The 19,454-nt window shown below is 30.4% G+C and overlaps 1 protein-coding gene across 3 annotated transcripts in view; it reads right to left on the bottom strand.

Moving 5' to 3' along the window:
- Positions 1-19,454, bottom strand: part of LOC106478763 (exportin-T-like) — a 70,183-nt gene that overhangs the window by 17,285 nt on the left and 33,444 nt on the right. For 2 of the 3 annotated variants that reach the window (XM_022382560.1, XM_022382570.1), the window contains exons 13-23: positions 18,101-18,229; positions 16,908-16,976; positions 15,906-16,025; positions 14,361-14,455; positions 11,201-11,369; positions 10,297-10,442; positions 8,131-8,230; positions 7,681-7,866; positions 3,506-3,713; positions 2,555-2,622; positions 115-163 (exon numbers count right to left, since the gene is read on the bottom strand). In XM_022382560.1, coding sequence (XP_022238268.1) covers positions 115-163; positions 2,555-2,622; positions 3,506-3,713; positions 7,681-7,866; positions 8,131-8,230; positions 10,297-10,442; positions 11,201-11,369; positions 14,361-14,455; positions 15,906-16,025; positions 16,908-16,976; positions 18,101-18,229 — 1,339 coding nt within the window. The remainder of the gene's footprint in view (positions 1-114; positions 164-2,554; positions 2,623-3,505; positions 3,714-7,680; positions 7,867-8,130; positions 8,231-10,296; positions 10,443-11,200; positions 11,370-14,360; positions 14,456-15,905; positions 16,026-16,907; positions 16,977-18,100; positions 18,230-19,454) is intronic. The other variant, XM_022382575.1, reaches the window with a different exon arrangement.

The raw sequence follows: 19,454 nt of genomic DNA, 5'->3' as shown, positions 1-19,454 counted from the left end.
GTAACAACTAATCAAGAATTTTTAAACTATTGAACTCAAGAAAGAAAAGTTTTAAATTATTATTACAAATATCATCAGCTTTAACGAGTATAAATATAAAGCTGTGTAACATACCCCAGAATTCCACCATTTTCCTAAGAATGCTGAAACACGTCTTTTGAGCCTGAAAGAAATATCCATATTAATTCTTTTATGTCTTGCTAAAAATATATAACAACCATAAACAATAATTGTGACTTGTGCTTTTTGTCAAAGTAAAGTTATAACAGGTCCCTCACGAGCCAGTGGGGGACATTTTTGTTGAAAAAAATACCCAATCTGGTTTTTCTTGATTTGAACTGAAATTTTTTGGACATTTTTACTGGCTAAAAAGAAAGCACTTTTTTAGCACTTGGGGCTGCAAAAAAGTGATTTGAAGTGGTAAGGTGACACATCCGTCAGCGCATTGCAAGCTTAACAGCCAAGCACAAGAAGCATGGAAGTCTCTAAATGACATGCAGAGGTATTCAGGAACTGTTTAAAATCACCTTGGTAGATATTGTGCAGCAAGCCGAGTACAATATTATGCCTTTAGCTGCTTTCAAAGTGTTCCTGTCTGCTCATCCTACTGCTGACTATCATGATGCTTTGACCTTTCCTACCGAATCGCAGGTGAAATCATTCATATCTCAATTGAAAGCTAAACACAAAAAGGTGAAAGCAGAAGCATAAAAGGTTGGCAACTGCTTAACTAATGATGCTGACAATATACAATGAATTTACTCCCAGCAGGTAAACCTTAGTACTAGTTAGAATGGAGACTTGAGAATGCTGTATTTCACTCAAAAATTAATTAATTAAACGAAAACTTGTCTAGAAAAGATACGTCCAAAACCACCCTCTTTGGGAGTTTCTGGATTGAACTTACTTTTAATGTTCAACAAACTGTAGTGTAAAGACACCCCTAGCTCGTGAGGGATGTGTTAAAACAAATCTAACAAAGCAAAAGCATAGCTTATATATATCTTTTTTTGAATGCCATCTTCTTTAAAAACTCTTAACCACTTACATGAGACATAATATACATTTACAAACAAAAGTATAAAAACATGAATAGTTTCTTGTAAGTTTTAACCTCCACTTTAGTGTTTCAATTTAATTTTAATCCATTGAGTTTGAAATTTTAAATTTGGATACAGAAAAACAATTTCTTATAAAATTTCATATAAGTATTGCTTCAATGTCTTATAGTAGTTCAACCAGAATTTATAATAAGGTATCAAATTTTATTACACCATCATTCAAATATATCTATTAACAGTGTAGAAATTGAGATTTTTTACAGGACAAACTATACAAAGTATTTGAAAAACAATCATGCATCAAATAAGTTACCAAAACAAAATAAGAACATATTTTGATCTTTGAGGATGGACTATTTTTCTAGTTAAAAAACTAAGGGCAAACATTCACAACAGCCATCAAGTCTGTGTTGTCTATGAAATGCTAGTGGTATTCCCATTCAACCTTCTTTCTATAAATATTAGTTATCAATGCTTTTTTAGATTAGGTTTTAATAATAGGGTTGCTCTCTGATATTCTGATAAATTAAACATATGTTGCTGTTTGCTTGAGCTGAGGAAGTACATAAAAAACCATTCAGATTGATTAAAACAGCATGAACTTTTTTCTTGCTACCCAAGAAAACCCCTCACACAACCGTTATACATGAAAGGTATAAAAAAAATGGGTAGCTGAAACCACACATGGTCATGTGGTTGCTTAAAACACTCAAACAATCAACTCTTTGTTTCAATACACAATTTAAAACTATATTTTGAGATTGTCAACAGTCTCAAAATAGGCACTATACATGACATCAAATCACACCATTTTGAGTGTTTAATTAAAGCTTTATATTTACAAATGGAAGAAAAAGATTAACGTAATAAAAAAGTTGAAAGAATGGATTATGTTAATGACTGGTAAAACTACAGATGTTTCTATAAAATTACACTGAATTTATCATAAAATTACCTGCAACTAGTAACTTAAACCACTAGACAGCCAAAACGTAACATACAAAACATCTGGTTATGACTTTGAAATATGTTTGATCTACTTACCACAGGATCAGGAAAGTCTACAGCCCCCTGAATCACTGTTAGTAGAACTTGTTCCATACCTTGATCTACTTACCACAGGATCAGGAAAGTCTAACTCTAAAGTCCCCTGAATTATTGTTAGTAGAACTTGTTCCATAGTTTGATCTACTTACCACATGATCAGGAAAGTTTACAGCCCCTTGAATCATTGTTAGTAGAATTTGTTCCATACCTTGATCTACTTACCACAGGATCAGGAAAGTCTAAGTCTAAAGTCCCCTGAATTATTGTTAGTAGAACTTGTTCCATAGTTTGATCTACTTACCACAGGATCAGGAAAGTTTACAGCCCCCTGAATTATTGTTAGTAGAGCTTGTTCCATACTTTGATCTACTTACCACAGGATCAGGAAAGTCTACAGCCCCTGAATTATTGTTAGTAGAACTTGTTCCATACTTTGATCTACTTACCACAGGATCAGGAAAGTCTACAGCCCCCTGAATTATTGTTAGTAGAACTTGTTCCATACTTTGCATGTCTTGAAAATAAAGGAAGGAAAAAAAAGCTGATTATCAAGAAACATCTGAAAAACTGTATTTGGTTTGCAAATACCAAAACTAAGTACTCTGATATCTCAATGGTAAGTCTGAGATAACAAAAAAAACAATTGGATTTCAATACCCACAGCCAGAGCACAGATAACAGTGTGCTTTATACTTAACAACAAACAGCCTAAATTAATGTACAAACAAAAATGTAATGATAAATCAACATCCAAAACACAGAATGATAGACTTTACTAAAAATAAAAGATGTTTCCAAACAAAACAAAATTTTATATATAAAACACCAACATACAAAAATAAAAATATACCAATCAATTCCACTATTTTCTTACTTACAGATAAATCATATTTCAAAGTGTGGGCATTTGAAAAAAAAGGAGAAAGTTCAGTATATTTCTACCATCATCCATAGACATTTTTAATTAAAGTTCATAAATAAAACTTGCTATTTCTTTCTTTCCAAACAGCTACTACCAAAATGTAAAAAAAAACTGTCTCTTAATAAATAAATTCCTATTAAATGTTATGTTTTCCAGGAGACTAGTTGTTACACAGTTAAAAACCCTGCAATTAAACTAATCTTCAATTGCATAAAATGAAATATTCCTTTCAAGTATTTAAGGTTGCTTTTCAAATAATATGCAAGAAGAATTTTCCAATACATTTAACTAACTAGTTTCGAAAGCATTTGATTCACTATTTAGAAATTAGTATTCACCAACTTTGAAACAACAGAATCAAAGATTTAAAAAAAACATAAAATCGTACTTTATGCAACATTAATGAATTAACTACTTGTACTTCATGTTTTTAAAGGAAGAGTTCCAAAGATAAATCTATAATCTGATAACACACCTTGTGATGCTAAAACTTCTGTGACATTATTAGTAACAATAGCAGCAATGAATTGGAAGTAACTTCGCTGTAAAACCTGTCTTTCTCGTTGGGCTTGTTGGTCATTTTCAACAGTAGGAATTGCTAAAGCCTTAAAGATAGCAGTTACCAGAGGCATGAAGATACGTTGCAGAAAAGGAACTATCTCTTTCTGGAAAACCCAAGACAACTGTTTCAATCAGTCTAGTGCCAGTTCAGCCACACAAAATATGTGACACTATACCTTACATCTTAAAAGTACAAGTATATTCTTAAAAAAAGTTTAAAAACTTATTAAGTACAAAAGGCATAAAGGATGTATAAGAATGTTTAAATTACACACACACGGTGATAAAATAATCTAACTTTTTTTATGTATAAACATGAAGGTCAAAAGTATTTTTAAACATAACTTCTGACTTCTTTACATCAAAGTTACCCTATCAGTTGTATAGACTTCATTAAAGTCTTTAACTTTAAATATTTAAACACATTTGATTAGTTTATTACAGCTTTAGGCAAACATACAAATACAAAAATTAATTCCACTCTTCTCAAACAGCATGTACAACTGATGTTAACACGTTTGCTGCCACATAATAAATTAAGTATAAAAAAAACTAAACATTCAAAAGGTACCAAGGAGCAGTTACAGTGTCCCAAACTCATATGCTACAAGAGAAATTTGGCTTTGAAGCATAATTGTTAAGCAGTCACAAAATACCTATTATATAAACTGAATTATGTTAACCAAATGCAAAAAATACCTGTACATACAAACACATTATGTTAAGTAATTTCACATAATACCTTTATATACCAACTAATATTACATTAATTAGATCACAGAATACCTGTATATACAAATTGACATGTCTCCTGGTGGGGTGGGTTCATTATATAATTTTTTTTAACATGTTTAATTTTCATTCCAGGGGTGAAAATTAATCTAGTTGTTACGTTAAAGTTATATTTATGTGCTAGTATTTTCCAAATTTCTGATAGAGATATGCTAATATTTTCTACATACGAGATGGTGCAAGTGATTAGACTTCCTTTGTGTTTATTGGAATGTTTTTTTTTGTTTGTTTATTAAACATGTCTTGTCTGTGTTTTTTAAATTCATTAATAGTTTGTGTAACTAATATAATAGAGAATTGATTTATTTTAATAAAGCATTGATGTTTTCTGTATGGCATATAGTTTATGCTCTGTTTAACCCTTTCCAGACGGGTCACAGGTCAAAGGCCATCTCATCGCATTTGTTGACTCGCACTCAAAATTTTATTGAACTACTATTTCATGAACTTATGTTAATAAGTTTGGTATCAAACTGTAGATTATAATTCAAATTTTAGTTTTATACATCAGTTAATTTCTTAATTTAAAAGTAAATATTAAAAAACACAGTTAAACATAGATTTGTATGTGTCACATGGTACGTTGAATGCAGCACTGGATCAAATTGGATGTTTGTGATGTCTAAATACTCAAATTACCAATATTGACAAGCTAGAATATAAAATAAGAACCTCTTATCTTTTCTATTTGCTAAGATATTGCTCATGTAATAAATCCAACACAAAGGCACCCCACCCATCTCCTTCCATTTTTGGAAATGCTCCCTTATATACACTTACTTCCATGTATGACATGAATAACCAATCGAAAGCTCACAATGTCCCCCTAGTGGCTTTCTTAGCTATTTTAAATTCTTAGGACACAATCTCTTTCTTTCAAACCAAGATTTCAAGGAGGTAGATTGTGTCTTTAATCTGCTTGAAATTTCAATTTGTAGACTAAATTATAGTGGAATTCTATGGTATTGATACGGTAGTAATTTTGGATTTTTTGGTTATTCAACTGTATATATAAACCCTAAAAAAAAATTATTTCGTTTCATGTCCTCCATGTAAGAAATTTAAAAAGGCTTAGCAACCTAAGTCAAGCAGCTATCGAGTACAAAGGCCATAACTAGAAGAGATAATTCCTTGCTTTACTTCTTTATTTACTGTTCTATGTTTTAAGAAAAATAAGTTTAAGAACTTATTTTTAAATAGAAATAATCTATATACATATATATTGTGTAATAATTGAAATGTGTCTGTATTTTACAAAATACTGGTCTACTAAAACACAGCCAAGACAAGTCATTTTGTAAAGACTAATGGTCAGTTTTATCTTATTGGATACGGTAACATGAGTGCACGTGTGCTGCATCATTGTAACTTCTGTATTGTTAGCCAGGCATGGCTGAAAGGTCAGTATAATAAAAATAATATATATAAATCTATAATGTTACGATATTTAAGCTATTTAGTCTAAACATTTATGTGTTGGTGTTATAATTTCTAGTCATTCTAGAACGAAAAAGACATAATTTATATTTATTTCCTAATTTTTTATGGTGGTAACAAGATCGATCAAATCTACCAAACCCATACAGAGATTCATTGGTGAAAATAACAAATAAAATATAAAGTTTTTTCTTAAGAAACATTTGATAACTATCTGGACCTTAAAGATTTCGCATGTGAAATTTGAAAATTTTCTGGTGCATAAAAATATTTTTAATCTTAAAATGAAAATTACTTTGCATATTGGATAGGCAACATTTGAAAAGAAAAAAAAAGACAAAAGAAAAACATTGTTTTACAAACCTTAAGACTTAAAAAAAAATCTGATATTTTGCATATGAAAGCACTAATTTAAAAGTTATAGCATGAAAACTATAACAAGCACAAAATGGTTACGAGGTCAGTCCCAGGGACCGAGCCCATGCTGAAAGAGGCTTTTTAAGAGTGCCTATTTGTGGTGGATTACATGATTAGAAAATTAGTTTATGTAATTTCTGCTGTGCATGTTTTTTCTATGAATTTAGTGGTGAAGCCTTGTGGTGTTTGTGTGATGTTAACATTTAAAAATTTATCATGCAGTTATTTTAATTTTCAACTGTGAATCGTATGTCTTTGTGTAGATTGTTTATGTGTTGAAGGAATTTTGTTTGTTTATCTTGAGAAGTAAAACTTCAAAAACCATCCTCTACATATCTAAGCTAAATTGCAGGCTTATATAGCGAAATAACTATGGCATATTGCTCTAAGATAAAAAGTGGCTAGCTGTAACAGTTGTTCCTGTTTCATGTTGATTCATATTTATTAATTTTTTTTGTTTTTCTGTTCAGCTATAAACAAATAATCTGTCAATTCCTATGAATTGATATACACATTAACCACTATCAATTCTCTAATTTAAATATATTGTTGAATGTTGATTTAACTATAAAACCCTTTACCATTAAAAACCTGTGTACCTGAGATTGATTGCACCATTGATCGAAACATCATACCATGTTTTTAAAAATATTCTTCCTGTAACTTGTAATAAAACAAAATGCTTATAATTAGAAAGTAAACCCAAAATTATGTTAAGCAGATTCATAGAATACCTGTACATACAAAACCAGCACTCTGGTACTACTACTACTATGATAAACTTTAGCCAATTGTCTTTACTCAAAATAGAAGTAAATACCATTCCAGATAATCTCACATGAAATAGATGGTACCTGAAAAATTACTTTCTGATGACAGAGCTTTTTATATGTCTAAGTACGGAAAAGATGGAACCATTAAAACTAATGAGAAACTTAATGAATAAATGCTATAACTGATAACTGTGGTTTTTCATACATTTTCCATGTAAAACTTACAAACAATACTTTCAATATCCAATCAATAGCTTGTTTTTAGGAAATAAACATTATATAGAAATTTAATTTAAACCTTCAAAAAAACTAACTACTTTTCAAAAAAAAAAAAGAATGAAAAAACAATATCGACTTCCACAAAATATAAGATGAATTCATTTTTGTAATTTTAATTTTAAAAAAGTTACATTATGTTAAGCATTACGTTATGTTACAACATTACATTACATTATGTTAAGCATTACATTATGTTACAACATTACATTATGTTACAACATTACGTTACATTGTTCATAGAATACCCGTGTATACATTACATTATGTTACAACATTACATTATGTTCATAGAATACCCGTGTATACATTTAACTTTTATAAATTGAATTCATTTTTGTAATTCTAATATCATAACAGTCACAATGAACTACAAATTGGGATAAATTCATACCTTAAATTTCCCTATAACTTGATTTATTAGAGGTATAAATTCTTGAATACTGCGTGTATCTGCATTTTTCAACAAGTTTTCAGCTGCTAATGGAATAAAAGGAAGGACCTCTTCCTCCAGACAAACAACCATACGGTGTAAGAATTGTCGCACTGCAGACTGGAGAACTGTCTGTTCCTGAGGAAGCTAGGATGTATGAAATGTAATAAAAATAAGCACAAAGTAACTTTTCTTTCTGAAATTTCTGAGTTTCAGTACAGTTGAGAATAGTATATTTTGCTCAAAAATACGTAGAACAGAATCTTGGTTTATCTGTAGTAGATTAGGAACTGTGTTTCATTTCTACAATCATATATACTTGATAACTCCTGGTCACAAAATATGCTAATAAAAACACAAACCTACAGTACACCTTATAAACTTCAAGTACACAGAACAGAATCTAATTACCTCTAGAGCTTGTAAGAATACCTTCAAAGCATCAGTATAGACTTGCACAACCCCTGTTGTCTTCATTGTCTGTTGATTAGAAAATGCCTTGCTGGTACGACTAGAACAAAAGAAAAGGCTTTTTATAAAAGTTTCTGGTGATAATGGATAGCTTATTGGAAACATCTTTGACATATGAAAGTACATGTCAGTTTTTTAGTGTAAAGAAAATATGCTAGCTTGGATGCGACAGAAACAGTAGTGTTCAAGACACTATTTATATCATTACATAACTGCATGACTAACAACTATTATGGAGTGAACTATATTAAAGTTTGTTTCAGCCAAATAACCTTCATAACACTTGCAAGAGACAAACAAGGAAAGTACTGTTTACAATATTCAAATACCTTTTTGGCTGATGGCAATCAAAACCATGCAACACCAAAGATAAGAAGTTTATATGGAGATACTTTCTGGCCAAACCAATGCTTTAAGAATGAGGAAGATTAGCAAAAATTGTAGGTCAATGAAAAAAGTAATTGAGTGAAATAAATGAAATTAAGTAATAGCTAAATAGCTGTCTGTTAAAAGTATGGGGAGCTATATCAACATCAAAAAGGTAGATAAAGTTTACTCATTACATTCGCATGTAGCAATTTTATCTTTCTATCAAAAGCTTTAACTTTATTTTCCAAAATGTCCAATAGACATTACAATGAAACTATTTTTCCAATATGGTTGGTTTTAACGTCTTACAAATATCTTAAATAGTCTTTAAGCCGATGGCCAAATTTAAAGAGAGAGAGAAGGGTAACAACAGCAAGAAATATGAAAAAAAAGGCAGTAGTTCAAGTAGAATTGCAACAATAAGTAATATGTTATATGCCGTTAACTCTTTCATTGCTACATGTCTTGGTGTGCCAGGTTGATTATTAGCTACATAATAAAAATAACAATTTAATATTTCATAACTTATCTGAAACTTAAAACCAATAAACCTTAGGAACTTTCAAGGGGAACTCCAATTTTTCATAGTGATGCAAAATGCCAAGCTTCTATGGCAGTGTTCTAGAAGGGGAGGAGGGTATTATGTGTCCATAGTAGTGAAATAGTTGAAAGAATTTGCAACCCAAAAGTAATTACAAATTAGACATTGTGATCGAGGACATGAAAAGTTACTAAGATCTGGTTGACTTCAATAGTACACTAAGAACATATAACACCTTCAAGGTGTCATTTTTCAAATTACAGGTAAAATATATTTTTAATCAGCATTGTCAAACATTATGGAGTAGTTATTCCTATTAATATTTTCAATCTGTGATGAAAAGAAGTTCTAAGTTGCAAACAAAAAAGTATTTATTTTCTTGTTCTGATTGCATTGTTGGATGAATATTACTTGTTATTTATAAATTCCTCATCACTGTTGAAGCAAACAAGATGCTTATGATTAAAGATTAGTTTGTGATATACCATAGATAGGAAATTCTGTATCAAGACAACTATAGTAATACAAAGGTTATGTTGTACCATGGATAAGAAACACTGTGACAATACAACTATGGTAACACTGTACCTAGGTTTGTCATTTGCTTAGAGAAAACAAGATATGAGGAAGACCATTTCCATGTTATCCACATTTTGTTAAACCTCATACATCATTTTTGCCATAGATCATGTTGCTCAGCTATCAATCGACTAACTACTAACCTAACACACTGAATTTCTAGCAGTTGCTGCACTTTTATTTATGCAGGTCAAATAATAATTTGTATATCATTAAAACTTTTATATTCTAAATTTTTTCCTAATCAACATTCCATTTCAAACTTTGAAGTTACAATTCCTTGACACCTTGAAACTTGTAAGCACAAGGAAGGAATACCAATAAAAAATCTATTGATAGCTATGTGGCTTTTTTTACATATTCTAAACTCTATTAAACTACATGCACAAACTAAGCATCCCATTAGTTCAAACAAATAAACTATTTGTCTCCCTCTATAAAATCTCTCTCTTAGAGCTATTTTGACTAATTTTATACTTTCAGGTATTGATTATTGTATTATAAAAAATATTAAACACAGATAATACTAAACTATAAAGAGAAAGTTAAAAACTATGATTGATAGCAGTAAGAGAATAATTGCCTGTAAAATGCTCTAAGAGACAGATACAAATTACCTAGTACAAGCAATAGCATGGCTCATACATTCTGCTACTGCTCGGCACTTCTCTTTATCAGTTTCCATTGGTAGTCGTTGAAGGAACATTTCAAATTTAGCCATCACTGGATTCAAAAGGTTTTTCAACAGCAGCTGTTTTTTATGCTATAACAACAACATGTAAAATATTTGACAAAAAAATTCTGAAAAACGTTTTCCTAAAAGATTCAATGTTTAATAGAGGAAAGCAACACCTTAGAATTTGTATTTAATAAAACTTTTAAATATACTTCATTTATCCAATGTTCACAGGTAAATCTCAGTAAAGGCATAAAATATTATTAGTCACTGTTAAGAAGTTTTCCTGACTGTAACCAATAAGCCCTCCTTGATCTACATTTTTACTCTGATACATTTCCATTGAAGCTTACAAAAGTTTTACTCTACGCACTGTCTTTAATTACACAAATGTCACTATTAAAACCTACAGATATCAAATATTTTCACATACCATTTTGCCTAACACTGTATGTAAATTAGATAAAATACATATTCTTGACAGCTTCCAAGTTTGCCAAAAAGATCATTACAGGTCTGTATTCAGAAACAAAAGAAATGCTTCAAAAGACTCACAGCTATGCAATTATATAAAAATAGTACAGGGTATAATAATCAGGTTGATTATTATACAAGTTATTATTATTAATTTGCCTCACAAATTAAATAAAAAAAGAACTGTTTGCAAGACAGCATATTTACATAATTACAGGCCTAGAATGAAAATATTTATAGTAGCATCGATTCTTACAGTTTCAACACTTTTCCACAGAAAACTTCAATTATAAAAACAAAATCTTTTAAAAAGTTTAAAAAACTAGATATTTAAATAACTTGAAAAACATTTAAAAACTTTTAATTATTACCTGAGTTTCAAACTGACTTGACACAATCAACACTGCTGAAGCTTCGTAGAGAAAAAGCTGATCATCAGGTGTTAACAAAGCTGTGTTGAAACCATTTTCAGGTGGTGCCAAAACCAGCAAGTCTTGTACTCGTTTCACAATGTCTTCGGTGTACCTGTGGATGTGCACCCTAAAAAGCAATGAACACCATTCAACTTTACTAATCAATTCTGGTGTTACACATGACCAAAGCTTTATATTAATTATTTGTTCAGAAAAAATTACAATTTCTATAACAACTAATCAACTTGAATAAAGTCTGATCTTTGAGGACATTATTAATGTTAAAAAACTATTGATTTCAGTTGTTGAGTTTAGAAACATACTATTTTACTCAAGATAGTTAATAATGACTTACATCTATAATATTTACAGCCTGTACTGTGGAATATATGTGCGTAATGGGCATTTTTAATGGATCTGTATGAGAAAATAAGACACTTTCACCCTCCTTCCTCCCCATGAGTTCAGGGTCACACCTTCAACAAGTGCGAGCAACCCTCTGTCTCCCTGTCAGAGATATGGTGAAACTACTGGGCAGCAGCAGTAGTGGATGATGCTGCCAGTGGAAGATCTCAGAGAGACAACAGTGGGGATCACTGGTCCTCATTAGTTTGACACTACCCAAATTAGCTGGGTCTAGGCAGAAGGCAATGGAAAACCACTTCTGAATCATTGCCAAGAATATTTAATGGACAGAAACACAATAATTCTACAAGATTTAGTGCAGAACGATGAGGTCTCTAGGTCAGAAGTCATCCCACTAGCTATTGGGGAAGAGTGGAGAACATTGTTGAGTAGATGTGGCTATAACGACATGAGTAAATAAGAGCTGAAAGGAATTTTGGCCAATGATGCCTCTAGTAACAAGACACATACTAATAGAACATGGAATACCAGAAATGTGAATCAGGGAAAGTTAGACATTTTCAAAGCAAAAACAGAATGAACCAAGACAGACATCTTAGGAATAAGTGAGATCTAATGGATAGGAATGGGTCATTTTCAATCAGATGACTTCAAAGTGTTCTACTCTGGGCATGAGTTTATTAAAAGAAATGAAGTAGCACTAATTTTTTTAAAGAATATTGCTGAGTCAGTACTGGGTTACAACCTGTTGAATGATAGAATCATAACCCTAATAATTAAAGAACATCCAGTCAATATCACTGTGATATTGACTGCACTGTCCGCACGCCCATCACAGATGCTGAAGAGATGGACACCGACAAATTTTATGGCAAACTACAACAAACGACAGGTGCTATACCTAAAAGGTATGCTCTGTATATTACTGGTGACTGAAATACAAAAATTGGAAAAATTGAAGAACCAAGAATTGCAGTAAAATATGGACTAGAGGTACAAAATGAAGCAGAAGAAAGATTGTTAGAATTCTGTGAGGAAAATGCTGTATGTATAACCAACACCTACTTTAAACAGTCTAAGCATAGACTCTAAACATGGACTTCACCAAATGGACAATATCAAAATCAAATAGACTATTATTTGCAGTAGAAGGTGGAAAGGTGCAGTCCTATTGGTAAAGAAGTTACCAAGTGCTGACTGTGGAACAGATCATGTACTACTGGTATCAAAAATTTGGATTAAGCTGAACAAAAAATGAACAAAACTACAAAACCAACAACATACAATATAGAAGGTATCCTACCAAAGTTTCCAACAGAGGCTAAAAACAGATTTGATGTGAACAGTCTGATGGACAGACAGCCAGATGAACTCTGGAAAGAGGTAAGAGAGATTGTGAAGGAAGAAGCAAAGAAAAATATCCCTAAAGCCACAAAAAATAGGAAAATAAAATGTCTCTCAGAACAAGCTATCAAGATCATAAAGGAAAGATGGAAAGTAAAAGGTCCAGGTGACTTGCTGAAAGTTAGATGACTAAATGCATAATCCCAACATCAAGCAAGAAAAGACAAGAGATATATCCTAACCAAGAATGTCAGGAGACAGAAAAGAATAATAGAAAATATCAGATAGCCAACACAAGAGGAATAATGAGAAGAGCAAGAGAATATAAAAATAGATGTTTATCTATGTTTCATTGCATAAAGTAAAGCATTCAATTGCATGGACCATGCAGGACTTTGGAATGTACTCAGAAAAATAGGTGTACCAGAACATCTGCTTCTTCTCCTGAGGAGTCTATACACAGAGTCCACCTTGTTAGTTGAAAGTGAAGAAGATCTAAGAAAACCTCTTTAGAAAGTTAAAGAAAGAAATATGAGAGCTGGTCTGCTGTTGAACATCAAGAAGACAAAGGTCATGATACAATGAATTCAAAGTAGGCAACAACCATGTGGAGGTTGTGGAAAGTTTCATTTTCATGTGGTCCAGAAATGAGAAGAATGCTAATGTTTGGAAAAACAGCAATGACATGCTTGAAAGAGGTAATGAAGTATAAGGTTGTTTCTGGGATAGCTAGAATAAGTTTAGTAAGAACGTTGGTTTTCCCAGCAGTGATGTAAGGATATGAAGGGTGGACTTTTACAAAAAAGTGAGAGAAAGAAGATACATTCACATGAAATGTGATACTGGATAAGATTACTCAAATTCTCATGGTAACTTTAGTATCAAACTGCAGATTATAATTGAAATTTTAGTACTATATATAACTCAATTTCTTAATTTAAAAGCAAATATTGAAAAACACAGATAAACATAAATTTTTTTGTGTCATGTGGTATGTTGAATGCAGCACTGGTTCAAATTAGATGTTTGTGAAGTCAAAATACTAAATCTATAGTTTTGTACGAATTAGAATCTCAAATTATCAATATTGACAAGCTGGAATATAAAATAAGAGCCTCTTATCTTTTCAATTTGCTGAGATATTGTTCATGTAATAAATCAAACACAGTGGCATCCCACCCACCTCATTCTATATTTGGAAGCACTCCCTTATATACACTTACTTTTATACATGACATGAATAACCAATCAGAAGCCTAGAATGTCCTCTAGTGGCTTTCTCAGCCATTTTAACGGGCTTGGCCCATTCCTTTCTTTCAAACCAATATTTCACATTTCAATATTTAATAATTCAAAATGGATATTCCAAATATTTCAAAACTTGCTTTACATCAAAATCCAAACTTACTTCAAACATTTAATAAACCTCGAAAACAAGTAGCAAGTACGACTCCGTACTCGTGGGCTCCTGTTATGCAGTCCTCGCTCATCCATGAAAGCAACCTGAAAAATTATGCAAGAAAATTAGTAACTAGCACTATTTACATAACGGTTTGAAACAAATACTAGTTTAGCATCATTGTAATTGAAAATAATCACTTAATTAAAATATGAAGGAGATTGTTTGTTTTTTATTGAACTTCAAGAAACTTCAAGCCCCATTTGTGCTAGCTGTCCATAATTTTGAAGTAGTAGTCTAGAAGGAAGGCAAATAACTAGTCACGATAACCCATCACCAAATCTTTGGCTACTCTTGTCAGACCAAGTAATGAGAGTTGGCCATTAATCTTATACTCCATCCACAGCTCCATTACTTTTGGTGGTAACACTGGATGAACCATGGTACAAGTAAGAGAGATTAAAGTATATGTAGTTCAGAAAGTTTACAAACAATTTTTTAGTGATAACATTCAACTGCTGGTCCCCACCTTTTTTATATTTATAAAGAGAGCACTAGTATTTGAACCTTGGAGATCGTAACTAACCATGAACAAAAGTTTTTACTTGATGTACTTACTTTATACAGTATACTAAAAAATTCTTTAATAGTTATTAAAGTACAGTTTTTGCAAAGACATGAAAATAAGGATTTTTTTTTTCATCCACATATCTAGCTATAATATATATTAATATGAGGCTTTTTATGTTTCAAGCAAGAAATTTTATACTTGTATGAATTAAAATACCTTATCATAACACTACAGCCACCATTCTGTATAATATTCCTTTGTCAAATATGAAAATAGTTTATCATCAATGTAATAAACAGGACCAAGTTATAAAATTATTGAGGTGGGAAAAAAAGTGGATAAGTTCAACTATTAAATCATAAAATATCAATGCTTTTATTATAATGCATGAATTAGTTTACAATGATTGGACATTAAAATATCTGGTTATTTAAAAAAAACATACTTTTTAGTTGAAAGTTAATATTGAAAAGATCTAATAAAAGTTGTTTTAGGTCAAAATATTTTACTATTACATCTTCCTGTTAGCTCGTGTATTAAGTGTTAATCTAATATTAGCAATTTTAAAAATACATTTCAAGGATTATTTACAATTCCATTAAACCTTTCAACTTTATTAAAAAATTAAGAATACTACTTCATCAATAACTCACTTAGTCGCAACTAATGAACCATAATGTAAGAATATTTTAACTTCCTCAGTCAAAGACAATAAACCATAGTATAATAGTTAAAAACAATTTATCAAAGAAAACTATTTCATTAAAAATTCACTCAGTCATGATTAATAAACCCCAAATATAATAGGAGTTTCAGCAGTGCAAGATACAAATGCATTGTAAAATTCAAATCAATCTCTTTACTGAATGAAATGTTTCTTTTTAAAACCTTCACAAAAACACAGGTTTTTAAAAATTTCAATCTGCTTTACAAGTAAATCATAAGGTTAAAAACAAAATAATTAAGCAAAAACAAAGTCTTACAAGAACTTCAGGAATATGATGAGGTTCTTGACTGAAAAATTTTTCGTAGCGCACAACTGTCTCAAAAAAATGTAAAGTTACCGCCATGTGTCCATAAGTACTGACTCCACAAGTGACAAGCTAAAAAAAAAGTACTTTTATTAAGTATACACTATTCTTATTATAAGTTTGGTTGATGTGACACAACATCTGTAAAGAAAAAGGTGCATGTTTTTGTGATCTTCTTACCAATTATCAACTTATCATTCATGAATAAAATTCCGACATAACTGAATAGTTATGTTCTCCGAAAAATATAATTTAGACAAACAATAGAAATTAATCCCAGCTAATCAAAAATGTCATGTATCAAACTGAATCATTTAAAATTTGGTCTACTTCTATGGATTCCAACACTTGTAAAATCAAGATGGTTTACTATTAATATAGCACAATCCTGAAAATAATGCATGTAAAACTCACTATTATTATCATAACATCTTGTATAACATATTAACATACAAGGCGAATATAATAATTTTTCAATCCTATAATTTACTTTTGACAGATATGGTGGATTTGTGAAAAAAAAAAATACTGTTAATCATAATTCATATAAAGGTAGTTCAGCAAAATCATTTGTGGGCAACTACCAAGTAAAAATCCAAACACAGTAACTTAAGATTAACTAAAATGCTATAATGTTCATCCTTGAGGAAGCACATCAATGTCATGTTTGAATATATTATGTGAAAGGATGCATAAAACACTATGTAGTTTTTGTTTACTTGCACAAATTTATTTGTAGAAACAAACAATTAAATGTAGATGAATCAATTTCAGGCTATTATCTATTTATTTAAAATTATTAGATGTTATACATGTAATGCTATAAATTAAATAATATCCAAATGACTATCACTGATTTTTTTGAAAGAATTCTGATTATTCAGACTACAAGATGTGTTAAAAACAAGATAAGTATTAAAAATATAAATACGCATATGTTTAAAGTTTACTTACTAATCTCAGGAGCTCTGTCATTACAGTAGGTTTATCTCCATCTCCAATAAAATGATTCCCATGGGAAGCCTGACGACAACAACAGTACAAATTAGTGCTGTGTTTTTTAACGTACACACAGATTTTTCTATACCATGAACGAAGAGAAAGTGTTCACAAGTCAATAGTTTAATCCTTTTGAAATAGGGTGTTTTATTGCATATTGAGAAAATTATGATGATGTTCTATCTGATTTTGATTAAAAGCATAATACTTGTAAATTTTATTTCAGTTTCATTCAAAAACCAAGTCATGGTTGGAGACAGCTTGAATGGGTAATGAAGAAAAACTTTAATATAAGTTTAACATAACAGCAAATGTACAACGTTTTGACAAGGTTTTGTCATCATCATCATCATCATTTTTTATTCTTAATATAGTAGCACAATGTGCCTGAAAAGAAATTATACACTATATAAATTTGAAATGTTAGTAAAAATAGTTATGTATAGCATCATATAAACAGGGGTTGGTGCAATACACCAATGTATTCACACAGGGTTAATGAAAATAAAATTATCTGTCTTTATAAAAAAAAGCAATGATTTTAAAAACTTGTTATACTTTTCATAAGAAAAAAAAGATTCATTAACTATTCTAATGTATACATTCTTCAGCACTATTATTTGTTTGCTTCATGTCTGATCATCAGCTAGATTTAACTATTACAGCGAGGGTAAATATGACCAAATGGAATTCAATTATGCCATGTTGTTTGAAGGGTAGCATATGCAGCTTTATCAATTAATATATAAATTATATAATACTAAATGTTAACATAAATTTTATTGTATTTCTAATACTACCAAACACTTTTTTAAAGTATTGTTTTGTTAATAAGCTAGTGATGGTTAAATGCAACGGTATTAAGTAACTACAATACAGTTATAACTGTTAATCCAACCAAGAAAGTGTTAATTTTAAATTAATCAAATTGTTGAGAAATGAAATACAATATTTATGACTATGCCTAAGATGATGTATTAGTATTTTTTCTATACCAAAATGTATCAAGAGTCAGACTTATCAGACTTTAACAATAATGACAAGATGAAGAGTTTGACAAATTACCTTGAAACCACTACATAAATAATACTAAACTGTAAACAACTAGTTCAACATTCAAACTGTATGAAGAATATTTTAAAACTTACTGGAACAGCCTCACCAAGAAGATACAAGAAAGTGATGGCAGCTTCCACATCTTGAAACGGGGAATTTCTCCACTGCTGAAGAGTTGTTGTGATCATGGTTTTCATTCGACTCAAAACTAACTCATTATCCTGAATGGGGAAAAAAGGAAGTTAATCTTTATGTTAAAATTTACAACTTACTGCTTCAAATTTCTAGCAGAGTCAAAATATTGTTAATAAATAATACTATTAAATACAGACAATAGTATAACCTCCTCCCCCACAAAAGCTCTTTAACAAAACAGTATAATTAACTGCTCTAAACTTCTTCCACACCAAGGAATCTTATACAAGACAATAAATTTCCAAGCACCTTTTTGTAATATGGAGATTTTAACAAACACTATAAGATCTAAACTTTTCTATGACATAAACAACCCTGACATAATTACACTTTTATTTTTTTCAAGAACTGAAACAGTATTTGGGCAATACTATTTAGGTTTTCCATAAAATCCTAAATAACTGCTAAAATGTGCCTGTTTTAACCCTTTCCAGCTCAGTGTATGTTGTTATACCCATTTCGATTTTTTATTAATAAACATAAACCTCACCAACTCTGAAACAAAGACATTTCCAACACAGAGCACAATATTTATGATACATTTTTAAATATAAATTTGATTTTTTTTTGTCAACTTATGATTTATAATACTATCAAAACCACTATATAACATGGCTATTTACTGCAGTTATGTATGCATTACATAACAGTTGAAATCATAGCCAGTTTTATACACTTACCATGGAAGCCTAATGGTGTCATAGGCCACTTCATTGAAAAAAAATGGTGAAACAGAAAATCGTCTAAAGTATTAAAACTAATAAAAATAGATAGTAATTAACTTCCTCTTTTTAAACCCAAAACATATTTATGGCCTCTTTTAACAAGTTTGGTAGTGTATGATAAACAATATGAAACGTCTCTTACCTTTGACCAAGGGTGAAATACAATTCTAAAATTTATCAATTTCTGTTTAAAAGAACTAAGTTCTTGTAAACAAAAAAAAAAAATTGCCAAAACAATTACTTCAATAAAATAAACACACAGAGGAACTCATTGAGTTAATGTATTACACAGGCCTACAATGGTTTTATTGTCATGAAATTTTTACATGTTCTACAGTTATTCCTGTACGCTGAATCTGAAAATGTTATCCATTTTTCTTCATCACAGACAGATTTTTCACAAAACGTCATAACACAATACATAAAAAACCACAACATGTAGTTTTGAGACTAAAAAACGTAAAATTTAACAAAAAAAATAAAGAATGAATGAGGATGACATATTTGTTTAAAATACAACGTTCTT

Source organism: Limulus polyphemus, unplaced genomic scaffold (genome assembly GCF_000517525.1).
Source record: "Limulus polyphemus unplaced genomic scaffold, Limulus_polyphemus-2.1.2 Scaffold12, whole genome shotgun sequence".
Classification (NCBI taxonomy): domain Eukaryota; kingdom Metazoa; phylum Arthropoda; class Merostomata; order Xiphosura; family Limulidae; genus Limulus; species Limulus polyphemus.
This window is presented reverse-complemented; position numbering and strand designations above follow the sequence as displayed.